This window comes from Thunnus thynnus, chromosome 21 (genome assembly GCF_963924715.1).
Source record: "Thunnus thynnus chromosome 21, fThuThy2.1, whole genome shotgun sequence".
NCBI lineage: Eukaryota > Metazoa > Chordata > Actinopteri > Scombriformes > Scombridae > Thunnus > Thunnus thynnus.
The window spans coordinates 26,281,878-26,294,323 of record NC_089537.1 but is presented as its reverse complement, the minus strand read 5'-3'; the positions used below and the strand labels follow the sequence as shown (position 1 = coordinate 26,294,323).

At 39.7% G+C, this 12,446-nt stretch overlaps 1 protein-coding gene across 1 annotated transcript in view; it reads right to left on the bottom strand.

The window, feature by feature from the left end:
* Positions 1-5,191: 5,191 nt before the first annotated feature.
* LOC137173484 (phospholipid phosphatase-related protein type 4) overlaps positions 5,192-12,446 on the bottom strand; it is a 53,579-nt gene continuing 46,324 nt past the window's right edge. The window contains exon 8 of the mRNA XM_067578358.1: positions 5,192-11,741. Within this exon, the coding sequence (XP_067434459.1) occupies positions 10,047-11,741 (1,695 nt within the window). The 3' untranslated portion in view covers positions 5,192-10,046. The remainder of the gene's footprint in view (positions 11,742-12,446) is intronic.

Sequence of the window (12,446 nt, the reverse complement as noted above, 5' to 3'; positions counted from 1 at the left end):
ATGGCTCTATCTAGTGTAATGAAAATTGTGCACTGTGGGATGTACAGTGCATCTCAGATTAAGAGAAATAAAAAAAAAAAATTCCTAAAGCTGGATGTCAAGTCAAGTCAATTTTATTTGTATAGCCCAATATCACAAGTCACAAACTTGCCTCAGGGGGCTTTACAATCTGAACATTAATACATCCTCTGTCCTTAGACCCTCGATTCTAATAGGAACTTTGAAATCTTTGACTTTCTAAGTTGACAGAGAACATCAAAATACACCTGGTTCTATTTTTAGCCCACTTTTGACTGTATTGTTAGGGAGATGCCTACCATCTCCCATCTCTGAAGGTTCTGAACAAGGATACTGTGGTTAGGACTTTGGCAATGCTTAAAAATCATGGGTTAGGGTCTATTGCAGCAACATCTATTGCAACCTCTTTAGCATTGCTCTTCTTTTACAATACATTTACTGTATGGTTCCATGTTCTGATCAATCCCATGACACAGATAATATTGCTCCATGTCTGCTGGATGTTTGTTTCTGTTTGCTAATAAGTTCAAAGGAGAGAGCAGTCTTTGCTTTTTGGTCATAATTACTACTACAGATGGCATCTGCCACTCAAACGTAACTATATGTTGTTTTTGTGCAACTGATATTATGACTTATTGTGTCATTTTTCTTGGGAGAACAGTCCCATTTCAGAGGAGACACATGTCTGGCTTCACCCTTGCCAGGTCAACAGTGTTAGCAGTGACACAAAGTGTGGTGCAGTGAACTGGAAGTAAAAGGAGCAAAATACAGAGAAAAAGCAGTAAAGCACACATGGCACAGTTCATTCATGTTTAATAATAAATAGGCTCTCTCTTGAAATAGTCTACGTTTATATTAAGAGCCCCAAATATCCTGGACCCCTGTGTGGCAAGGATCAGATGCCTGGTGGCTTTTCTAAAAATGGAAACACACAGCTTCATCAGTCAGCCCTGGTGAATCACAATGCTCATTGCAGAGAGTGGAAACAGGACACTGAGGTGTCAGGTTGTGGTGAAACATTAGCTGCGAAAGGCAGGCCATTGACCCAGAGGTTACATACAAAGTAGGACTTTGCTTGGCTCAAGACAAGAGTAAATTATAGTGTCATTTACAGCTCATTTAGTCAATACATAACCGTTTCATTTGATTACTAATAATAGCACCATATAATTCAGAACTTCAGTTGGTAATGCTGGTAACTTGGTGGACAGGCAGTACGAACTAATTTATTTGGTTGGGTGGGTGGAAGGAGCAGCATCATCTCTAGAGGTTTCCAGGTCTATGTTTTTAATCTTTGGCTCTATTGGAATATCTTTGACTTACAGTTCAAAAAACTCCTTACTTATCTTATACCGGTCCTTTATGCAGCCCCTCAGTTCAGCCTCTGTCTGAAACAGACTGTTTGTCCCTTACTTGTTTCAACATGACATTAACCACTATGTACAAAGCCAGTTCCATAAAGAAATGCTTATGGAAGAACTTGACTCGGCTGCACAGAGCCCCTTCTTCAGTCCTATCCTACACCTTTAGGATGAAATGGAGCACCAGCTGTGAGTCAGACCTTATCATCCAACATCAGCGTTGGACCTCACTGATGCTTTTGTGGCTGAATGGGAGCAAATCCCTGCAGCCAGGTTCCAACATCTGCTGGAAAGCCTGAAACCAGATGAGTGGAGGCTGTTGTTGCAGTGGATTCATGCCCAAATGGTATGCAATATTCAACTATCACTGAAGGGTGTAAAATGTGTGTGTCCATATACATTTGGCCATGTAGTGTAAATTGCACACACCTGGCTGACAGAACAAATCTATGTTGTATGTTGTATATGTACCCATTTATTGTGTGCATAGTTTATATATACTGTCTATATACACATGCGTGTGTTGTTTTGAGGATAGCTGTGTATATGCCTTGAAATGTCATGTGTGTGCTCAGTGCTTTCACAGATGCCCTGAGCTCTGCTAGTTCTGCCTTACATACTCCACCAGACTCTCAACAAGACGAGCTTTCTCTCAAAAACTCAACTCCTCAATTTGGTCATTTGAATGACCCACTTAAACCAAATGATGATAATTACACATGACAATGCTAACAAGTTATGTTACACTTCCACAGAGACAAAGTAACAGAGAGCACAGGGAGGGCAGAGGAGAAAAAAAGACTTGGTTTTCTGGAAAGAGGGGGGAAAGCGCCTAAATATGTGTGAAATTAATGCTGCATTATTAAGCTTTCATCTGAAAAGACACATCTGGGGCAAAATGAAGCAGACAGCTTCTGCTCTGTAAAGCATTACAGTGCAGTATATCTGCTGTATGAACAGATGAATCCTCTCACAGCACCCGATACTGCATTCGGTGAGGTCAGAAATAAACAATTTAACAAAGGAATAATGACGGAGGTACAACCTGCAGTGAAACTTGTCTCACCCTGTTTTATGACTAACTTGAATAATCTGGGTTGGAGTAGAGAGCTGAGGGTGCCATGATGATCTGACTGACATGACAGATGCTTTCCCATCATGCAACATACTGATGAGCTCAGACCTATTTCATCTATTGTAAATTTAAAGGTACAGAAAACTCAAAACTGTGAATGTTTACAGTTGCTTAATAGGTGTTAATAATGTATGTTGTCTTGCCAACAGCTCTTAGAAATGTCATGAATTATTGTTTGTTAGGGGAGGGGGATAAAAGTATAACTTTTTTGTATTTCCCTCTTTGCACAGAGATGCATTTATTTAGTGTAGCCATATTTTATTGTTTATGGCATACACGTCTTCTACCAACACCAACCTTTTTTTTTTTTTTAAATTTGGATAAATGAGTCAGATGCAATCAGGCTGGAAATTGAAATTGAAAGTTTTGAATTGTTACTTTCGCCCTTGTCTATTGGGACGATAAAACATAGGCGCAGGACAAAAGTAACAGTTGGATAAATCGACCACAAAACAAGTCCTTAATATTTCCGTCATTAACAGCAAGGACAGTTGAAGCAAAGATAATCAATTAAATAAATCAACCAGTACTGGTGTTGACGATAGACTGTAAAGAAATATGGATGTAATCACCATGACGTCATCAACTGGTTTGTGAACTGCTGTTTTGAAGCCTTGAGTTAAGTGATTTGACCATCGCCATCTTGGATTTAACTGTCGCCATGCTTGATTTTTGGAGCCAGAAGTGACCATATTTGGGTGGAGGGTGGAGCTGACCATAGAGCTAGCTGCTAGCTTGGTTAGCACAGTGCATTTACAATCTATGGTCAATAGTGGATAATGCTAATGCTAATTTCCGCTAGCGCAAAACAGGCCTATTTTAGTCTAAATGGGGCCATAATTTACAAAATGAACATCATGATACATTGAAGAAGAATTGAAACTAGCAATTAAGACCATAAACTCATTAGAAAGCGTTTACTGGGATCATAAATCAAGTAGGGTCATTTTCTCATAGACTTACATTCAATCAGACTTCTTTTTGCAGCCAGTGGAGTTGCCCCTGCTGGCCATTAGAAAGAATGCAGGTTTAAGGTACCGTATTGGCTTCACTTTTCAAACAGGGAGCTACCTGCTTGGTGCAGACACACAGATTCTGGTGAGGACACATCTGGATGCAACGGACCAGTGAATGCACTGGCTGGTGGGTAACATGGTAGGTGACGTACTGTGAGTTGAGAGGTGCTTGGTTTTTGCTCTGCCATTTTCAACATGGTGGTTTCTCATTTTAAAGCTAAACAGTACACTAAAGCATGAAAACATGCTTTAGTGTTTTTATGAAAACATTTTAGGGGTAAAATAGGCAATGCAGTAACAGAATCTTGATTCATATTTGATCAGCACTGCCTAGCTTGACAGTTCGATCTGAGTTTTGTGAGCTGGCTGCGTTGCGCTGGATGGACCTCATCTCCATAAAGTTGAGGTCGAGTCCTGATTATGCAAATTCAGATATGGAGGTTGGTCCATCAACTTGCCATGATGTATAGATCATGCACCATGTGGCTGGATCTCCTGCTCTCTATAGAAAATGAATGGTATCCATCGACTTGACATCCATCCAGTGTGTCTGCACCATAAGGTTTCATTCAAGGCAAGTTATTCCAGAGAACTTTGTTTTATTTATTTTTTTACCATTAACCTATTAATGTCAGTTGTATAGACACAAAGGTAATCAGTTAAGTAAAACTGATCAAGGGCATTTTCATTCAGTCACTTGTTTAGAACATCAGCCTACATTAAAAGTAATACAAGGTAGCCTTGAACAATGTATGATGCACAAACATTTATTCATTGTTTTGTGTGTGTGTGTGTGTGTGTGTGTGTGTGTGTGTGTGGTTTCTTTTCAGGTCACATCTGGACTGGTGAGACCTCTATTGGTCTTCCTCACCCTGACCCTGGGCATTTCCTGCAAATATACAGAGCAAATGAATACATCTTTAATAATAGATGTAATAAAAATTTAATAATAATAGAGTGCAATTTGCCCTTGTTTTGTGTCTTATTGAGTGAGTGGAGCTGTTTCAGGCTTTTCTCCACATTTCAGCAAACAGATTGGTCCGTAATGAAAACTGCAGAAAGCAAAAGAGCCTCAAATGGCGTGTCTTTAGTCAGCAGAGGTGCACACACACAGAGCTCTCCACAATCACAGACCAACTCTCATGTACTTTGCTTCTTTTACTTCTCTAGTATTTTGCACATGGTTTTATGGCCGTGGGATTCCTCTGTTATCTTTACTGTGTGCAATGTTTTATTGCCATAGCAACGCCATATGGATTAGTTGTTTCTATGGTCGTCATTTATTATGCTGTATTTCCATCTAAGGCACCCATACTGTTGTGGTGTCTCATCTTCTGTGAGAAAAATAATTAAAAAATCAATGATGATTTTTTTTTATCATTTTCATGTTTTCTGTAAGTTTAAATGCTTTGCCCAGTATAACATGTATTCCTACATACAGATATGGAAGAGACACAATTCTAAATCTAGTTTCCTGTAACTGTAAGTTACAGAGGCTGCCATACAGGGTGCCAACCTGTGCATCAATAGGATCTAATCATTCACACACACACATTCACATTTTGGGGTTCAGTATCTTGCCCAAGACAGTGAACCCCAAACTCCCCCAGTAAAATAGAATCTGAATCTGAAATGACACCAACCACATGGACATACACTGATTGGTTTCAATAGCAAATATTTATTCCAATCATTTAGACAATGCACAATTTGTCATCTACCCTGATCAACGTGCTCTTAATACTCAGTGGGATTGCTTGGTTAAACTGTCAGTAAGCAATCAGTACTTAGCTATATTTGACTGTTACACAAACATGTAACTATTGAGTCTTTTTTCTTTTAAACTCAACTGATGGTAAATCTATTTTTACAGTTTATTTTTTCTTGCTGCATAGAATTTATACAGCTGATCACAGTATCAGAAAACATTTATTATTCATCCAGGGACAACACAAGAGGCTACACATGCAGAGAGCATCCATTCACAGTTCTACCCATTTGATCTACATCGCTACCCAAGTGTCACATTTCACTCTTTGATTTCACAGGCCTTTGGGACAGACTTTAAATCAGACAAATTCTTTAAAACATAGAAATATTCACGTCATAGCTTTTTAAAATTTATATCCAACCTATATATTTGATATTTTACTCTGGAGGGGTTTCTGTTATTTTTAGGTGTCATCCTAAAGGGAGTATGGACAATGTTAAGGCTTTAATCTGAAAAAGTAATGTTGTTTTTTGCAATCACATTATGCAAGTTAAAATTTGTAAAGAATGCCATGATCAGGTAATGTCATACAGGCTGGTTTCACAGATACCATGTACTGTATGTATACGGCAAAAAATGCAGTTTTCTTTGATAGTATGTATGCTAGAAGGTGTCTAGCATTAAATGTATCCTTTAAAATACTAAGAAATTACTTTTATATCGTTTCAGTAGGCAGCTGTATTGCATTGCAGATCACAAAATCTTCAGTACAACTGAAACCTACAGTATGTAGATTTTGTTAACATTAGTCAAATAACTATCAATACAGTAGGGCGATTATTGTGTTAGCCTGCAGGTTAGCTTGCAGTGTAATAAAGCACAAGAGCAAAATGAAGGTTACCAGGACTTTCTATAATGTTCTTATTGTCATCAAATCTCATGTGCAGAGCCAAACCAACAATGAACTTATATGCTAACAAGTACTGTGTGTGTATCCAAAGCATGATATATCTTATTCTTCTGTGTCATACAGCTCCATTGTTGTCCAAAAACTATTAAAAACACATCAGTAAGCCACACTGTTGCACTGGGTGATATGTTCCTTCATTACCATGAACACAAACGTTGTAGTTTATTTTGACTCAATCCCACACACACCATCCTGCTGCCACAAATACTCACTGGAGCACCAAATGTGGATTAATCCGCCACTGAAAGTAGTCCTAAATTTATACACTATTTCCTTGTGTTTGATTAATGTTTACTAAAAACTACAGTGACGAGCGAGTGACGTTTTAGGAAATTAAAAATGAAACAATATCTGTGAGACGTTTTTAACAGTTTACGTCTTCAGTAGGAGCCACAGACAGCATCAGAAGCATTGAAGGACAGACTAACACATTGTTGTTTGTGGACTTTTCATGGTATTTTTGAGAATAAGAAAAAATATAAAATAACACTAGCCTCATCCTTTAATGTAGAATGTTTTTGAAAAGCTGAGAAAGCCAAATATCTGTAATAACATACTCAATTCTCTTTCCAGTCATCATCTGAAAGAATGTACTTTGACTCAACTATTCTATACTTATGCATTCATGACTGTGCATGGGAAGTAAAAAATCAAAAAATAAGAGCTGTATTTGAATAGAATATTTAAGTCAAAGCTAAGCCATTGAAACAAATCATCTTTTGAAGGCTTTTCAACATAGAGCCGTTTCTATATAATTCACCTTAGTACAACAGTGAGGAACATATCTATTAGCCAAGCTGGCTAACATATATGCAGTCAAGAGACTGACATTCCACAGTTCTAGATCACTCATGTTAAAATGAAAACTTAATTGCGTTGTAATTCTCACAAGAGCCAATGTTCTGTCTGTTTTATGTTTTGCCATTCTGAGAGCAGTCAAATCTACTGTACTGTACAGAATTGTTATGGTGGTAATGGGTACAAGCCAAAATCCAACAAACCTAATTTACATAATGTTTTTCTTTCTGAGAGACTGATTCAGCTTGAATCAAAACCCCAGATCATGTGCACATTTCAAATTAATAGGATACAGAGTGAATGGCAGCATCAACTAAGTAACAAAGAAAACCAGCCTGTAGTAATGACCTGAGGGGGCAACAGTACTCAGATAAAAAGATTGTCATATTTCACTAGGAAACACAGAGATAAAGAACATACCATTAAACACTTCTGTGAATTCAAACTAAAAGCACGTTTATGATTAAAAAAAAATTGTGATATGCACTATAGAAAAGTGGTCATGCAAATGTCACTGGGGTATAGAATAAATCATGTACAATATAATGCAGGCTTGCTATACAAATACAGAAAATTAAATTACATTTGAGGATTTATATTCTTTTCCTATGAAAAATTCTTGCTTTGGCAATTGTTTCCAGATACTCAAGTCACTCTAGCAAAATAGTTTCATGGGACAATTGGTGCCAATACTGGAGTATTAGTATCAAATTTATTTTATATCCAGCAGGGTCTTATTTAACCACTGAGATATTGATTAGTGATATGCACCAGCATGTAAACCATTGTAAACAGATTTGTAATTCCTTAACTGAGAAACATTCCTCATAGCTTTTTCCCAACAGTCACCGTCCTGTATGTACTGTATATTCATGTGAAAATGAAGAAAACATATTGATTTGAGACAACCACTAGCACTGTAAACAAACCAGATGACTGCTGAGAAGAACTGGCAGCCTAAACTGGCCTCTACAAAGCATTTGACACACTGGGTTGGACTTGGTAGAAAATCTGCTGGTTGCTTGATGGCACTAAAGGAAATCACTTTACAGCACAACACTGGACGAAGGAGTCGTTCTTCCAGTGTATATGGCAGATGGTGGAAGGAGTGCTAAACAGCAATAATCATCTCTTACATGCTTATTCTGATCAGCAAAGCCAAAGATGTCAGTAAGTTTTCATTTGATGATGATAATTAGACTGAGGTATTACAATTTGACAGCAACATTATATATTCTTGTTGAAAAATGCTACTCATAGGACCTGCAAATGTAGGCTACAACAAATCAAGTGAGATTTTTGCTACTATGTACCATCTATAGTGATTTACAGAGCATTCTGCTTTTAAACAACATCTAAAATGATGTCTAATAAGAAAATGAATCAACGGAACACTGAAATATTTTCAGAAATATACTTGTTTGCTATCTGAAATAGAGTCAGAAGAGATCAATGTCAGTCTCATCTCTGTGCGTCCAGTACAGAGATAGCGCCAAGATGTTTCTTAGCCTAGCATAGCACAAAGACTGGGACCGGGGGTAAATTGCTAGTCTCCATCCAAAGTAAAAAACATGGTATCCATCGACCTGTTTATTTACAATCAGTAGAAATAGTAAAGAGACACTGTGGTACTTTGGGTTTTTGAGCTATGTATGAATCAACAGCTGCTTGGTGACTGCAGTCCTCTCAACACAATCCTGGTGACTCTTGGATGGATCAGTGCGATTAGATTGCTTTATAACAAGATACAGAATGTTAGTAAGACAGCCATGGAGTTGTTTTCTTTAATACATTATTCCTACTGCCAGTCTTTTTGCTAAGCTAAGCAAAAAACAAACAAACAAACAAACAAAAAATGACCTCAAACCAATTATTTTTATGATGGACACAGAGATGAAACTGATATACAGTAGAAGTTGTGAAGTCTGGTTCTGTAAGTATTTTTTCTCATTGTCAAATCCTCTTTCAAAATGAATATTTTGTCAGTTTGGCAAGGCAGATGCCTCTAAATACTAAGCTGCTGTTGCTTTGGAAAAGAAAAGTAAGTGGTGCAATTATTTCTCAAAATGCTTACGCGTTCCTTTTAAAACCTAAAAAGACAGCCTTTAGACAGAATGAAACCTGCCAAATTCAGGTGGAAAGCTTGAGGTCAAGTATTGCATTTAATTTTTGGAAATGTGCTAATTATCCTATGGTATAAAGAAGCAAAATATTCCACTTTTTGCTGCTTTTTGTGCAGTAGATATGGGATTGATATGGACATCCAAATGTAGGTACAGGATATAAAGGTAAGGTCAGGGTTTACAGTATACAAGGTACAGTAAACGCATATTTCAGTGCAAGTCACAGCATATTTGACTTCATAGCTACAGAAGGAATGCTAAGCACACTTATGGTTCAAAACAGTATTCTGTTGAGTATGTGGTATCTGTACAGAAAGACGAAATACAAAACATATCTCTGTTACATATTAATGTCATAGTTGTTTACTTTTTGTAAAATAATTAATTCTTTATCTATTCAAATTATACAGTATGTTGTATAGTAAATAGTATTTTCAGGTGTAGCACCCTTTTTCAAACATACACAGTATTTACAGTGCAGGGAAGTAAACATTGGTTTCACAGCTATGATACAATTATTTTGCAGTAGTTTGCCACAGTTTGAAATTTTCTGTGCTACTTGCTTTTTTTCTTTTTTGTGATGATTTATATCCAAAACATACAGCACTGTTTAAAAAAAGGTTCCCCTGTCCTCAAACCACTGGCACAGCATTGACATTACTATAGGTATCCTTAGGAGTGACCACAAAAGTACACAGTGATTATTTCTATAACACTTAAAAGGTTGTGCTTTAGTGTAGACACGTACAAAATCTCATGCTGAATAAAACCTTTTCTTTTGAAGTTATTATGATATATACAATGGATGGTAATACTGACTGTTGACACAGATATGGGGTTCTCAAAAATCCAGCTGCCTTGCCTTATTATCTCTGAAGCCTCCCATCATTCCATGAAAGCAGTCATTTCCTAAGTTATTCCTTGAAAACAGGAGTTATCGATGTCCCCTTGTAGAAAATGTTCCGGGCGTTATCTGGGCTGTTGGCTCTCTCTGGAATTAGGATGATATTATTGCCTTTTCTCCGCAGCGTTGACTCACGACTAGAGGTGACTGAGGGGGTTTCTGAGGCGGTCTCTCCACTTCCTCCTCCTCCACCTCCACCTCCTCCGGATCCACTACCACTACCATCCCCTGGGGTGACCCTTATGGTAGACAGGCCTTGGGGATGGAGCCGCTGCTCTGACTGGCCGGTGCTCTGGGTGTGGACAGTAACTATAGGTGGTGTGCTAACAGTGGCAGTGGTGGTAACAATATGATTGGCACGCTTCCTGTCAATGGACCCTTCACGTATTGAGTCTGAACTTTCTGAGTCTCTGTTTAGATCATTGAGCTCAAAGGACTGCCTCAAACTCCCACCTCCTCCTCCTGCACTCCCTGCACCTCCACCAGCTCCGGTGCCATGATCCAGGGACCGCCACCTCCATGATCCACTTCCATCTGTGGATGGAGCTTGGATCACTGGCCTGTTGTTCTCAGGGTGGGCCTCTATTCTGACAATTGCTCCGGTGCTCCCTGAAATACTGCCTGTGGTGCTGCCCAGGGAGCTGGGCCCCGTAGCGCTGTTGGGGTCTTGGTCAGTTAGCCCCCTGTAGCGAGCCGAGCCCTGGCAACTTCCGGTGGTGCTGCAGCCTATACTGCTCTCGTCTAAGCTCTTGGAATGGGTCTGTAGTAAGCCCTGCTGCTTTGACATAGCAATCACTTGCATGATTCGTGGCTGGGTGTTCTGCCCATTATCGTTAGTCCTGCAGGCTGCAGTCTTCTCTGCTGCCCTTTGCCAGTTAGCCTGAACTGTGCTATTTACTGTCGACATCCCCTCACTTCCTCCTCCTCCTCCCATTGTCCGTGGGGAGGTGGTGTTGTAATTCTCATGAGCTTCCTCTGGTATGTGGACCAGTTGTGAAGACCCAGGTCTGGATTGCATGGATATCCTGGCCCCTCCGGTAATGCCACTGCAGTTACTGGGAAGAGTGGTACTTGCACCTGTGGCCAGTTTGGACATATATGCATGAGCATCAAAGCCTCCATTCAGGCCCATAGCCGATGGCTCAGAGCTGGATCGGAGCTCCATGCTGCCGTGGTGGTGTGGATGCTGGGAGGACTGGCCAGATGACGAGTCTACAGAGGAGGAGAATGAGTCTGGGACCTGCAGGGAGCATTTGTGGTTGTTGTTTTTACTTTTCCATTGAGACAAAAGCTGCTTTGAGCGGCTGGAGTCCATGGAGGCATGGTGGAGGGTGGCAGCATGACGTCTGGCTGCTTCCTCATATGCTGCCATAGCCTGGGGGGTGTGGACTCGAGGAAGGGTGTGGCTAAAGGTCAACATGGCGTCTTTGCTCTGGGGGCTGCGGGGGGAGATCACTTCCGCATCTGCACTGGAGCGCTTCAGGCTGTCATCAGGCCTCTGCTGCTGGAGGCCTCGGTGGAGAAGGCCCTCAGAGTGGGATGTAGGGATGCCTGCCTCCCCAGCCATGCTGGCTTTCATTTGCAGGTGGTGGAGGACTGCTTCCTGGCTGATGTGGGGTAAGGAACAGGGGGGCCGGTGGAGCTGGGGAGGGGGGCTGGTGCTGGACTCCTCACTAGGCTGGAAGTTTCCAACTGCATACAGCCCCTGACAACAGAGGAAAAATGATGTACAATACAGCTTATTCAATGCTCATTTTACTTGATACCTTAATGAGTTCTTTATTGAGCCATTAAAAACACTTACAGAAAACCTTGAGCTTATAAAATCAGTTGTGGTTTTGTTGTGGCACACCTTTAACAGTGTATAGGTTTAAAATAACTAAACAGTGGGCACTGGGGATTCAATTTCTGAAATATTTCAATAACTGTTGGATGGATCACAATACGATTATAAATATCCAAAGACTCTAGACGATGAATTCAAATCCAAAACTTTGGTAACCCCTTTCCTATACTTTAGTGCCAGCAGTTTTCTGGCCAACCTGTTGACCATTTGATGACATTCATGGTGATTAATGAAATGTAATATTTTGGCGAATCTCTAACTTTTCATGAAACATTATCATCAGGTTACAATTTCAGTTTGTCCAATACTGTGGTTTACAGCCAAATACCTGTGCTTCCTCTCCAAGATTAACTTTTTGGCAGTATTTACCTTTTAGCTTTATTTTGTTGTGTTATAAACATCTTGATGGAAGCCAAGTATGCCTACATGACTGACATGGCATAATTTTAGCAGGACACAAGGACACTGACTGACATTGACTTGTTGTTACTTTGGGTTTGTGATTCTTTTGGGTTTTGTACAAGGGTGTCTGATGGAATTATTTTAGCAGACATAACAACATCA